The sequence below is a fragment of the Acanthopagrus latus genome, chromosome 19, assembly GCF_904848185.1.
Source record: "Acanthopagrus latus isolate v.2019 chromosome 19, fAcaLat1.1, whole genome shotgun sequence".
In the NCBI taxonomy this organism is placed as follows: domain Eukaryota; kingdom Metazoa; phylum Chordata; class Actinopteri; order Spariformes; family Sparidae; genus Acanthopagrus; species Acanthopagrus latus.
In genome coordinates this window covers 20,071,603-20,086,020 of record NC_051057.1, presented here as the reverse complement: position 1 = coordinate 20,086,020, position 14,418 = coordinate 20,071,603, and the positions used below count along the sequence as shown (strand labels likewise).

The window sequence follows — 14,418 nt, the reverse complement described above, 5'->3', positions numbered from 1 at the left end:
CAGCTGAGGAATGCTTATCTTCTACTACCATTTATTGGGTCAAGATACATTTGACTTTCCTGTTAAGACAGATCAGAGAGTGCTGTAGGCTGGTTGAACTTCTGGGCAACCTCTTCTAAGGCTAGATGACGAATTTACAGCCACATCTAATCTATGACTTCATCTGACATTACGGCCACAATATCAGTCCTTTCTTTCTCAAATACCTAATTTGGAGGGCAAACGGAGAATGCTTATCCACTACTAACATTTATTGAGTCTTTGTGTGTGCTGATGAGATTATCAGTAAGACGAAAACTGTTACTGCATTCCCTCAGAGGACTGTAAGTGACAGATAGACAACTGGATTCAGCCTGACTGTAACAATAAAACAGCAGCACGCTAAAAATAAACACATCCCTCCAGTACTGTTTCTCCAAATCAAACTCTGTTAACAGTTTCACAATCTGTTCCTAAGAGACTGCAAACAAATGTTACAGCATGCCATGATACAAGTTAACTGCACTGAGAAGAAATAGATGTGAAAGAGTGGGAAACAAGGGAGGGAAGGCTGGAAAGTCCAGAATACCACCAAGCCAGGAGTGAGGATTAAGCTGGCAGTGGCTTACCCACCTTTGGTACTGGAGAGTGTGCCCTGAGGCATGAGGAGAGGCTGAACGGGGGACGCCTATGTCTGCTGCTGGCAGCTAACGTGACTTCTGTCAGCATGGCTTCACGACTAAGGTACTTTCCTTGATTAAAACTTGAAGAAAAACACTCAAATCTAGCGAGCCATAAGTCTCCAGTGAATAATCACCACGAACAGCTTCAGAGAAAAAAACCCTGGATGCATATCGGACATGCTGTATTTCCCCAACCCATCAGCGCACAAGCTCTTGAGAAAATGAAAGGGAGAGAGTCGTGGTGTTGGACTTTAATCGATAGCACTCTACCTGAGGTGTCAGGTTACGATTGCGGCTGCAGTGAGGGTGCTGCTTGGAGCCTCCCTCTGGATTTGCATAAGTCATACAGTTACACAGAAACCAATTTCCCCAATACGGAAAGTGCAGGGCAACATTTTTTGAAGTCGGCTGACACAACAATTTAGAGCATTTGTTTGTCTACACTCACATCTGATATGCAGGAAAAAATAACGTGCATAAACCACACTAAAGGACTGGCATTATATCTGCCATTTTCTCAGATTCTACATGAGCAAAAACAAGCTGTAAAGGAGTCAGAAGAGCTTCTTAGAGAGCTTTAAAGGAAAGTGATTAGTTAGAGTAGTTTCCCTTTCTTACCAGAGCAGTGATATCCCTGGAAAACTGCAGTCCACAGGTTAGAGAAGGGCAAGCAGAGAGGAAAAAGGGGAATAAAGAGAAGTAAACATGTAAGCACAGAGAAATGAGAGGTTCAACGCCAACGATGGAAGTGAGACAGGCAACTTGTCTTGACTTCAGCAAAGGCTAAAAATACATTCCATTGTGGGGACGCTGAACAGAGGCATCACAGTCGAAGAGGAAGAATAAGAAGGAAGAAGAATAGAGTTGAGACTCAGCAGTGTTGGCTGAATATCTTCGTGTTCATCCCCATCGTTTCCTCCTCTTACCCCACGACACAGCTGGTGTAAAAATACATATTCTGCTGGCTTTCTCCCTCTCTCTCAACATACTCAGCATTTCTTTCCTTTGCTCTGTCACTCTCACCTGCTCACAGTGGTACCTCCCCTCCCCCTCCTCTCTGGTTTCTCAAACATTTCAGTGGCACGTACACACTACAACTACTCTCTCTACACGACCCTACTTCTCCTCTGACAGCCTCCCACTCATCTGTTTCAGATGCCGCTCTATCATATGTTCACTTCTGGGCAAGCATGACGGCACGCTCGCCTGATCCGCGCTAGCTTCCTCTCTCACTTGCTCCTGTAAACAGTGAGCTGAGAGGAGTCAGCTGACTGCAGCTGCACTCCCTCTGGTAGTGAGTGGGCTCAATGTCTCCAAAATACAAAACAGACAAACATGAGCACAGGGATACATCCACACCATGTGCTTCATCCAGTTATTTTTATCCAAACTAAAACGATGGAATTATCTAATTCTGAAATACTACATTAAATATTGAAATAAAGTCCAATTGTAGACAGTTAATGTATTCCAACACTCAGTATGCTCTTTTTCTTAAGGAGTCGTAGCACTGAAACAAAATCTGACTTTCTTCTTGAATAAACATAATGAAGAGGATCTGGTATGTATTTCACAGGAATTACTTGATTGCAGGGCTGCCATGATATCAGATTTTCACTAAAGATTACCATGGACATGGCAAACTGCATGGTGTGGTGTGTTGTGGTGGAAAGAGTCAGCAAACATAAACTTTACCATAAGGTCTACAACAGGAATAACAATACTTAATAAACAGAGAGAAAAGATTACCAGATTAAGTGAAAAACAAAAGATGCACAAGGCACAGAACAGTGTGTCCCAACCGTTGGCACTGGAAAGGCCTCGTCGGCCAATTTAGGTTGTAGAATCAGCTCTGATTGGCTGTTCAGCTAATTGGATCAGCGCACGAAAACAGAAATGAAAAGGAAAGGGAAAACCCCTCGAGTCTGTAGCTGCAGTATCCATGATTTCACATGTTTAGCGTTTATCTCTTTGAATTTTTGCAACTTTTTATCAGACTTATTCTTCATTAGGAGCGACAAAAAATGCTCTCTAATCAAAACAACTGTTTGTGTATCAGCGGAGAAGTGTTTCCTTTCACGCAGCAGCAGAACATACAAGCGCTTTGGCCGCCAGCTGTAGTCATTGCGGCGTGTCCCAGTACTTTCTGGCCGAAATACAGTCAGCCTTTGTCGCACGTAGTTCTTTTATGTCATAGTTCTTTTGATGACTTTCAAAACAAATCACCATCTTTCTTCTGCAAATATGAAACTTCCCCTGACTTTTTATCAGCATGGATGTGAGAAAATGGAGACTGAATGATCATTTTTGGGTGAACTGTTCCTTTAAATACAGAGCGCCAAAAAGAACTAAATCATTAACAAAAAGAAACTTTTACAGTTGAATCACATCTTGTATCATATCATCCATAATTTTACTTTCATACTGAGGTTCAGAGCACATTACGCAACAGTTTATGCAACCCATAAATCTGTCTAATGGCTGCCACATTTTAAACAACTGTGAAGTAAAAAACAATCCCTAGATTGAATTTAATTCTGCCTCATGTTTTCCTTGACGAGAAGAAACAGCTAATTGCTTCATCTGAATCCCTCAGCCTTGTGAGTGCTCAGACTCATTCCAAAATGCCAAAAGCAAGTTTCTGTGGCTTTTCCTGAGCTGCGGCCAAGCTAACGAACTATGTGTGGAATTTAGAAACACAGTGGGATCTGACTGAGTTCTCTGCTTAGTTTCCCTGAAAAGAGGTGAACAATGTGTGGCGACTGGTTTGATGTGGCTTGGCGCTATTTTATCGTGTGTGGGGCTCTGGACCCTGACTGATGGCGACTGCGTGGGCTGGCTGCAAACATCACGGAGCTCATCGGGTGTGGAGTCGTGGCACGAAGTCTAACTCTGCTCCTCTTGTTATTAGCTTTATAGTATCTGACATAGTTGGAAACTGGCCCAACTCATTTATCATCTTACCACGAGACAATTAAAGACAGTATTGATGATTAAGATCAAAGATGCAATGGCACGATGAGCAGGTAGCTTGAAAGGAATGATCTCTTGGTACTTGGCCAGCATGAATCCATTCCAAGACCCAATACATTTCAGGCCGTGTTGTTGCCATGTTTCAAATCTTTAAATAACCAACCACTGTGCACAGTCCCGAGTCCAATAAAATGTTTATAGTCCACTCTAGATGGACCCCATTTGCAGGTAATGTGCTAAGGGATCGATAGGGATGAGAATCGATAAGATTTTACTGATACCAGTGCCATTATAACTTCTGCTTAACAGTCAGTTCTGTATTGATTTCCTGAGTGTCAAATAAATGGCATTCCTGGAATTTAAGCACATGTAGGTGTAGAAAAGGATGTTCCAGCGTTCCAATGTTCATTTTACCACAACTATCAGATTGTTACTTTAAATGAAAAGACGACTGGACAACTGTCAACCGACAAAGACCTTGGTCTTCTTCAGTTTTTTTTTCTCTTAGTGCAAAGAGAAAAAAAAGTTGGTTGGTTCAATTTTGTACAGTCATGGATTGGAACATTGGTACATTTTTCTTGTCATGAACGGCCGCCTTCATTTTTTGGTGCAGCTGCAACCTTAGTCATGCAGACAAATTATGTACATCATTCCTCAAACCCACACCCACGTCTTCTTGTATTTTTAAACACGTCTAAATGTAAAATAATATTTGGGACAGTTCTCCTTCTTGTTTTCAAGTTTCCAGCAGCGTAGTCGCATGATGTTGACATTGATTTGCAATGAGCAACTGTCAGAAGCGTGCCGGAATTGATAAGAAGAACTGATTAGATTCTGATCAGATCTTCTCAAACTGGTTCTCATCTGTGAGTCCAATCCCTCGGCCAGGACAGATTTGTCAACGAAAGCCTGACTGTTATATATGATGGATATTTACCTACGACAGATATATCAGAATCAGTGTTTATGTTATCTGATATGACAGCTTTTAGAGATTATGAAAAAAAAGTTGCTGGCGCAGTTTATAATGATTAAATTCCAGTGAAGATTGTTGTTTAAGTCCACAGAGGTTATTTTGGATAATAAGTTCATTGTTAAAGAGTATTATCCTGCCCCCTTTAAGTGTTTGATAACCACATTTGCAGAATTGCTGCAAAAAATGCAGTTATATCGGCCGATATATCCGTATCATAATTCTTTCCAAAGTTAACATTTCATACTGATCAGGCTCAAGGTCAACACATTCCCTACATCTGTTCTCAGAAAGTTTTCTGGGCCTCACTTGAAGGAATAGTTTAAGAATTTGGGGGGTATTCCTTTTCGCTTTTCTTATCAGAGTGAGACAAGGAGATAAATATCATGAATGTCTCATGGATGTTTGTTGGGTACATAGCTGGAGTTAGAACATAAGTAGTCTAGCTTAGCATAAAGCCTGGAAACATGGGAAAGACAGCTAAAAGTTAAAAAACACACCTAAAAACAACATATTTTTGATCTTGTAGTGCTTTTGAATTGTAATGCAAATGACTTTTTATCCTGGAAGCACACTAAGCTTACTTGATGTATGAATTGTGCTATACCAAGAAATTGACATGTGTTCCAAGAAAACCAATTAAAATGCAGTTAAAGTAATATATTGTTTGTTTAACCAGTTCAAAATCAAGAGACAACTGTGTGGTTTAGGGGGTGTTACTCCTTGTACTTCTTGTGCAGCAGGATGCAGCATGCCCAGGTCTTGTCATCCCCGTAAGCTTTCCAAGTTAGTAGCACACAGTGAGAAAAACCTGTGCTCACTGTCCGCCTACGCTACGGCTAAAGATACAGGACAGAAGTGCTGGATGCAGAAACAGATTATCACGGAGATTCAGTTTCACCATGTCACTCTTCCTAGAAACTACAAATTGTGATTTTCATATTTTCTGTAAAAACAAGGTGACGGTATATTTTAAAAGGGCTCCAGTCTGGGACTGAAACGGCAAATCATTAAAAAAACACACATATGAATAATTTGCTCCTGTTTAAACAAACAAGAAAAAGAAAAAAATCAAGCAACATCTACTGATGAGTGAATGCTTACCAGCTGCAAAATGTCCTCATCCTTTGGCATCACACAGAGTTCCAGTGAGGCATCACTGTGGGAGGTGAGGGAGTCGGGGGGCGAGAGAGAAAGAGATTGAATGTGAGAGAAAGAGAGAGAGAGAGTGTGTGTTACGACACATCAATCTTACATTTAACACACAAAATACATATTTTGATGACTTCTGAAGTCAGATCTTCAACGATAATGGTGGTTACCTAAAACTATCTACAATATGTTGAAAATATATCATGGCGCATTCAGGTGGATGTCGTAATCTGTGATTTCTTCTTTGCTTTGTATGATGAAGGTTGTTTAAAGGTTGTTTTTTCAACTGTCCTTTAGCTAAGCTGTATCTGTTATTATTTTTTCAGGTATCGCTACAACACTTTTAATTATTCAAAGCTAACATATTGACGATATTCATGCAAGTCTACACAGGATGATTCTATTAAAAAACGCCCCCCAACTGACCTACTGTACCTCGAAGTTGTTTCGCTCCAGCCTTTCTAAGAAATACTAACTAAAGATGTGAAACGTGAAAAATGTGAGCACTATTTTGTTATCACAGATGAAATCAGACTCCTGATCTAAAAATCAGATGCGGACCTTGGAGTGGCAAGATTGAGAACACCCTGATTTAAGCGTGAACGAGTTTGTCTGCGATAAGTGAATGACTTTGTTTGGAAAAATGTACGAGTTGCTCCCAAGAAGTTTTGCAATGGTTCTCTGATGTGTTGGCAGTGAAGAAATAAGGTAAAAAATCCTGGCAGGGTATGAATCATCCAGGCTCCTTCCCTTTGCACATTTCCCTTAAAAATGAATTATCTCACCTGTTCTGGATCAAGGCTATGACTTGCGAGTAGGTCTTCCCAATGATGCTTTCTCCATTCACCTTCACGATCCGGTCCCCTGGAGAGAATAAAGATGATAAATTACAAACCAGGAACGTGACAAATAAACTCTCCACCTCCATGTTTGTGCACAATGGCCTGTAATCGAGTCAATATGGTTATTGACCACAGAAACCTCTCTGGAGTAGCTGCTTCCAGCACAAACACACATCAATGTTCAGATCAAAAGCAGAGTACTTGTTTATTTGACGGACCCCCTGTGAGGATCCATCTCCATTCAAGTTTTCAGAAGATGGCCATCTTACAGGAAGAGAGTTTAGGAGAGAAACCAGATAATTGTGGGAAAACATTGCTCTCCCTCGTCCCAGGAGAAGAGAGTGAACAGATAAAAGCAGACAGTTTAGAGGGCTTGTCCGGGCCACTTAACATTTCCTGTAATACAGAGGGCTAACCTGGCAATGATACTGATAGCACACAGCACCGAGCTTCAGCTGTCACCTCCATTTCAGGGAAATTCAAAGGAGAAAGGGAGTTTATTCCGGTATTTTTATCCTCTCTGCTTAAAATTAGAAATGATTCACACGTTCATATGAGGAAAAAAAAAAAAAAAAGTGGGAGAAAGAATGAGGGGAAGGTTGGAATAACAGTGTGCATATTACACTTTGTTCAACCTCCCACAAAGGAGCCATCTGTTATTTTGTAACTCGTATCTGTTTTGCCTGGCGGGTTACAAGGAAGTAGAACTACCTACAGTAAAAAACGTGAAGAAATCTTGGCATCAAACGGCACTTTGAGGTCAGAGGTGAGACAGGCAGAGTTAATCACGAGATCTTCTGGTGTATCACAAGGAGTGAAATGAGAGACTGTGAGTGTGTGTGTTATATATACATATATATATTTACGTGTGTACCTGTACAGAGTCCAGCTCCGTGGGCGGGGCCTCCCTCCTTCACTTGCTTGACGAAAATAGTGTCCATTGGCTCCAGACGGTTCCTCTGTCTCCCTGGCAACGACAGAGAGAGCACATGCACCGAGGCGATTGGTCACACGGTGAGGAAGCAGAACTAGGCCACATTTCACTGCCGCTGGAGACACAACTGCAGCAACATTGTGGCATCAGTGCACTGATTTTCTGTAGTTTTTCAGAGTTTTCCACAAGGACACTGATGTTTCTGACTCACTCAAACTATGAAACAATCTGCCATAACTGCAAAGTTATTCTAAGTTATTTTACAGCTCATTAGATTTTTCTTTGGCTTTTTCACTAGATTGTTGTGGGACTGCCTATACGTTATCAGTATTCCTCCATTTTCTTCCTTTTCATCGTCATTGTAAATTATCTCAGTCTCTTGCGTGTAAACAAAGGTTAACTGATTGATTGAAATGTCAAGGAGAAGTGAATGTAGGTGACTTACTGGCAAAATGTGTAGTTCTATTTTGTTTATCTAAAGAATACAGTTTAGATGTAAATCAACTTGAGAAGACTACGTAGAATTTAGTGAACCAAATGAATTAATACAATAAAAACGCGGGAAAAAAAGTGTCAAGTGTGAAGCTGGAACTTGGGAATGTTCTTAAACAACAGATCAATAATCGAGATTGTTGTCAGTTTATCAATTGTTATGAGCACTACAACCAGGTTTCTGAATCAAACTACACACACTCCAACTTAAATCTCTCAAAATATTTCTTTACATCTCGAGCACTAAAGTCCTCACGCGATCACATCTGCCGTGCCCTGACTCATCCATCATTGACTCTTCTCTGCTGTCAGACGTAACAGGACATTGAGGAGAGGTCATAGTGTGCTGACATGGCTGCATGCAAATAAGCCACGAGGGAGTTTGGTTTCACATGGCAGAGAAAGAGACGTCACGCCATGTCCAGTAGTGTGCATGAGGCAAGCTAGAGGCGGAAAGCCGACTCATTAAGACTGAGTAACATCGCTTATAACTTCTTTAGAATGCATGCTTTAATAATTGGCAGTCATGTGTAAAGATGGACTGACAGCACAGTGTTTTTCTCTCAGTTGGCCTCAGCTGCCTCATTGAGGAAGTGCAACATCAGGGCATCATCTTTCCTCAGGGAAATGGACCACGCATGCTCTTTTCACGAGCTTCACATGTACACAGCAGCAGACAACACGCACGTATGACCCAATCAGCGCCATGTTGAAAAGCCCTGAACAGCTGGACGGGAGCAGATGTGGGTTCAAAGTGTTGCTGAGGAGCAACTTCAAAGGTGAGGAGTTAGTTTTAATCATCAGTTTACTCAAGTCAGAATCCGAACCTGTAACATCCAAGCTTTTTTTTCTAAAATTCCTGATCACTGACATCAGCAAGGATGTATATTTTTGTTCTGGAAGCAGAGGTTTCCAGTTTCCACTGTTTTAATATAAGCACGTCATATTGCATGTCACTTTTCATTTTGTAACAGTACGGCGAGTGTGTTTACTGCTTCAGTCTGCTACCTCCCTCCTGAGGATGAAAACATTACTGCAAATTATTTGAAACAATTTTCTGATTCTGAGGTTAACTGCACGTTACAGTGTGACGAAGCTGTCTCGGTAAAAGCTTTTTTGTAGACGACATACAGTCTCAGAAATTACTGCATATTACAACATTACTGTTATCTAAAGACCATTTTATGCCACTTAAATAATGATTAGATAATAGCATAATAATGCAAGGACACCCTTTCATTAAGTATTAAACTTTTAATTCTTAACATTCAGACATTGTGATTTTTTTTTTTTAATATCCTCATTAAAAGGTTTATAATGTCACTTTTTAGAGAAACCACGTTGGTTATATAGTCCTCTAGTCTCAAACCATAGGACTTTAGATAGGCAACGTGCTGTTTTAGTCTCATATCTCAAAATACAAGAATTTGTTGCTTTAATGTTACAAATGTCAAGATTTGGCTTTAAAGTGTATCTTAAATGTATCAGGAGATCTGTTTTTGTTTGTTTATAGGCCTGTAAAAAAGTTGCATGGTGCAGAAAATATAAAGTAAAGTAAAGAGACACAAGTGAAATGGCACTTAGTCTGGAACTGATTTTTTTCATCAAAATCCATGCAGTATTTCCCCAGAGATAAAGAAAATCTCACACAAAAAAAAATTCTGGATCCGCATCAAAAGATTAAGGGGTCTATTCTGGGCCAACCTTCCTCTTCCTACATCTAAGTTTCGAGAAAATCTGTTCAGTAGTATTTGTGTAATCCTGCTGATAAACCAACAACCAAGACATAGAAACGGGGAAAAACATAAGCCCTGCTAGTTATTTTGGGATCATCGCTGGCATCTCTCTTAGGTAAACAACAGCAAATGTAAATACAACAAGCAAAGTCAGCCAAATTGCAGTCACACAAAAAGAAACCAGACACCTGAACACGCTTGAAAAAGAAATCCTTTATCCGGACCCGATTCCACACCGTACATGAACGGGTTCTATTCTGGGCTGAGACCCTTCCTCCATCAAAGTTGTGTGTTCAATAGTTTTTGTGTAACGTACCAACAAACCATCACCACAGCATTTGCCAAATCCAGATACCCAGTACAACCAGTGTGTCACTGTATCTCCAGCCTGCTCACTCACTGTGAACTCACTATAAATACACTGTAGAGTTTGACAGGGGTGTTTCCAGCAGCTGTAGGCTTGTTTTTGATCCAGTAGAAGGCAGTGCAGCCCATGAAATGACTTGTCCTTCTCAGTTAGGAACAGTGTGTGACTGTTAAATGCAGCACTGTATTTCCATTCATGTTCTTGCAGGTTATGATCTCACTGGTTGACCCGCGGAAAAAAAACAAAACAACCCTGTCTACACGGAGCATGACGAAAAATCCAATAAAACATTTATTTGTAGCGTCACTCACACAATCTAGGACACGACTGACCTGCGGTCGACGTACAGATGTCAACAACTGCTCCCTCCATCTCACCCTCCCTCCCTCCTTTCACTCTCTCTCTCTCTCTGTACAGGGCAGATTCCCGATCCTGAGCCAATCTCGTCCAGCTCCAACTCTGCAGCACAAATTGGATTCTGGAAGTTTCCGTGCCCTGCAGCTGGATGAACAGGATTAAATGTGGAAATCTAAAGCTTTGGATATTTTTAATGCTCCCAACTGTCTTAGCAAAGCATAAACTACCGTGTGGATTAATGAAATACATCAGCCTGCCTCAAAATGACTTCAACCGGTCCAAAACACAGAATGAGAGTTGGACAACATCGGCTTCTCCCCGGGGCAAATGTTTCAGCACCGGACAAGTCACTCAATACCCCATGTTGATGACATTTTACACGTCATTAATAGCCGCAGCAGGTGTATGCTTGATACCTAAAAAGTCTATTTAACTAACAATTCCACTACAGAAGATGGCACATGTGTGAAGTTCACCACATAGACACCATCCAGCACAGCATTATGTAAGCTGCCGGCGTAGTAAAATATCAATAAACCGATTTCCTGTTAACTTTCATGCTTGTTTCAGTCATTCATGTAGCACAATCCTCACATTTTGGCATCTAAAAGATTAAAATAAGACAAAACAAGTGTGATAACATGTCGCTGAGCATAACTGAAAACAAATATTTTGGCTGTCTTGAGTTCTAACTAAACTTTATTAGAGTTGTTGAATTGATTTTACAGTTATATATGACAAATAATGAGCGTCACAGCCTTCATTTGAGAGGACTGAATGGTGACATTGCTTAAATATTTTGCGATTAGATTTTTGTCTGAAAATATCTTAATACCATGTATTAAGATGTCTGCATTTCCAAAAAGAAAGCCAGAGCCCGATTTGATATTGGCATATCATAGATATATCGGTATTGGGATATGTGTTGTCAGATCCAGCCCACCGGAATAGATTTGGACCGGTTAAGTTGGTTTGATCCTGGCTGACATGTGGCCGTGGTATGGCCTGCCTGTGGCTCAAATCTGGCAAACAGGAGTGGACCGCCCAGTTGCCATCATTCCAAGCGGCACGTGGTCCAGATGAACGTGTCTGGTCGGGCCCAGATTGGGGCCACAACAATTTTGCTATCTGGGTTATTATGATCTTCAGATGCTGTGGAAAATCTTCAGTCTTCAGCCACAAATCAACCTTGTTTTGTTCTTCCTCATGTTTACTGGCATTTAAAGCATAAAAGATGTGAACCACAACTCAAAGAATCTAAAAACCTTATCCTATTTGAGGCAAACATCGACATTTCTCATTTCTGTTTTACTAGCAGTGCACGGTCAATGGCCGTCCACTAGCTGGGTGTCAGCGCTGCTATGGTTTTGGCTCTGGTCCCTGGCTGCACAGCTGGGCCCGGTTGTGTCGGCCAGCTCCCCTCTCCCCTGTTGTTTTGGGTTAGATAATGTTATTCTTCTGAGGGCTGGGCCCGCTGCCCGCTCACTGCATTAACCCTGCTGTAATGCCTCTCTGTTCAACTCGATGTTCTCTACCATTTGTGTCACTCTCAGGTTCCCAAAAACCTATGCAGATGTGTTGGTTGTTCAGGTTTTCCCACTACTTTCTCAACACTTCAAACACAGAGGAGAAGGAGGAGGAGGAGGGGGAGGAGGACTGTGTATGCATTGAGATTGCTATCTCTTTCAGCAGAGAATTATGAAAATGGAGGGCACATAATCCTGGCATAGTGTATCCCCCCATAGTGTGGGAAGGTCAAAGCACAAGCACACTTCACATAAATACATAAACTCCAACTTCCTTCAAAGGCACAGCGTGTTTTATCCTCAAACTCAAGCTCAAAGAAACAGGACAGCAGATGAAGCGATCATGAAAATAAATACTGTAATTCTGTCTTTGTTTCTCCGATTCCCACGAAGACACACTCTGCTCGGTTCACACACAAACTAGTCCAAACACAACTCTGCTTTGAAAGCTTAAACTCTGCTAAAACACCTGCGTAGCCCTGTCCTGACCTCTGTGAATAACTTTTAAGAATCCACATCCAGATGGAGAATCGGCTTGTAGATGCCTGGCTCAGATCGACAGGTCTCATTTCACTAATCGCTGCACTCTGTGAACGGCCACGGCTTCGTGTCAGAACCACAGCACACACTGACGGAGGGAACGTCAATACACCTTAAAGCTCCTGTCATCACCGACACTGTCAAGTCAGGAGTTTGTCCTCACATGTAAGGACATTTCTCAGCAGCAGTTACACAACAGAAGATGTTGAGTACAGCATTCTGTAGACTGACATTTAAATCTGAAAGCGTAGTGTAAAAAATCTGATTACAGCGCAGCAACTATAGGCTGAAGTATTAACATAAATACATGCCATTTAAATTTGGTTATTTACATTTACTGAGCAGGAAATTTCACAGCTGAGAGGATAAACCTGACAACACTGACTTCATTTATTGGTCACGCCGTAGGCTAAGATGTACCATGATGTACACCCCCTCAAAAATGGCTTTAAAGAAACTACGTAAAGCCCACAGCGAACCGTGATTGATTATATTTGGCCGCTTGTGTTTCTCCCGGTAGAAATCATTGCAACTGAGGACAACATCAAGCCAGCTGGAAATAGGCATCTTTATCCCCCACAGTTAACACACAAAATATAGCAAAGACATCTGATCTGACACTGTAAATTCTTCTGCTCAATGCATGAATGAACAAACGTAAATTGGGTGACTGACTGTCCAACAGTCTCATATCCAGTAACAAATAAAAGTGCAACTTTCCACAGTCGTTCATCTCACAAAGGTATTTAAAAAATGAAGTCAGTTAATTTTGTACTTATAATTAAACCACAATATGGCCTGATTGTGTACAACACATCCATCTAGTGTTGTGGTGGTGATCTGCCTCGCAAATGAGATCAAGTGATCTCAAGAATCCACCCTGACAGGCTTCAAGCTATGTGCTTTTTTCTTGAACATACACATCTTTAGCATAATGTCAAAACTCACTTAGTTCTTCATATTCTGTTGATATTTTAGATGTAGAAACACGCGCCTGACATTACTGCTACATCTGTCTTCTCATCACAACAGACACACACAAACACACACCTGCTGTTTTTTCCACCACACACAGGAAGGTGGTGGCGTACTTTCCATCTATTTTACTTCTAGGAATTCCAAAATCCACCCAGGGGAAAGAGGATATGTACTGACATTACTCTGACCACAGAGGGGGGAAAAAAAAAAAGTTGATTCAGTGTTTTGTTTTCTTTTTGTGAAAGAAGCCAAACTATCTACCAAGGGAGTTGGAGTTCAACTGAGGGAACAAGTGACAAACATCTGGAAACAGATGGGGTGATTTTAACCTAAAATGCTGTCTCTCGTTTCAAGAAATGTTTTTAATGAGCCAATTGGATGTGTTACTCTTTAAAGAGTGCGGAGGGTGGTCTCTGTTTTTTCGAGTCTGTCCAAAACCAAAAACCACAAGAGCAAAAGTGAAAGGATTGGATTCAGTTGTGTGATTAACTGTTCCAACATCAGCTACAATTGTTGGCATGTTCGGCTAACTAGCTTAGAAAACCAAGCATGTCATTAACTGCATCAGTTTATGGTATTACATGTTAAAAAAGGGCCTGTTAATAGCACATTCCCTCTGTAGTATTTACTCATTGAGTGGGAGGCAGTCCTGGATGCTGTGATTAGAGTTTAAGCAGAGGTTAGCAGATTTGGGAAAGTTAGACTCCCGCAACCGCAGCCAGCTTCACCAGAGATACAAACACATCTGTTAGTCCTCATCATCCTGAAAGACATTTACAATACAAGCCTGAAAGTGATATCATGCTGTTTGAAAACACAAACATGTAAGCCAAGCAGCCAAGCAGGATTATGTCGGGATGAATTAACGGTCTGATCTTATTTTTCC

General features: G+C 41.1%; 1 protein-coding gene across 6 annotated transcripts in view; it reads right to left on the bottom strand.

Moving 5' to 3' along the window:
* LOC119008470 (rho GTPase-activating protein 21-like) overlaps window positions 1-14,418 on the bottom strand; it is an 84,988-nt gene that overhangs the window by 20,661 nt on the left and 49,909 nt on the right. For 4 of the 6 annotated variants that reach the window (XM_037078814.1, XM_037078813.1, XM_037078812.1 and 1 more), the window contains 4 exons: window positions 7,477-7,569; window positions 6,546-6,624; window positions 5,713-5,767; window positions 1,281-1,304 (listed from right to left, as the gene is read on the bottom strand). In XM_037078814.1, coding sequence (XP_036934709.1) covers window positions 1,281-1,304; window positions 5,713-5,767; window positions 6,546-6,624; window positions 7,477-7,569 — 251 coding nt within the window. Of the gene's footprint in view, window positions 1-612; window positions 1,164-1,280; window positions 1,305-5,712; window positions 5,768-6,545; window positions 6,625-7,476; window positions 7,570-14,418 lie in introns of those variants that run through there. The other 2 variants (XM_037078811.1, XM_037078815.1) reach the window with 2 other exon arrangements.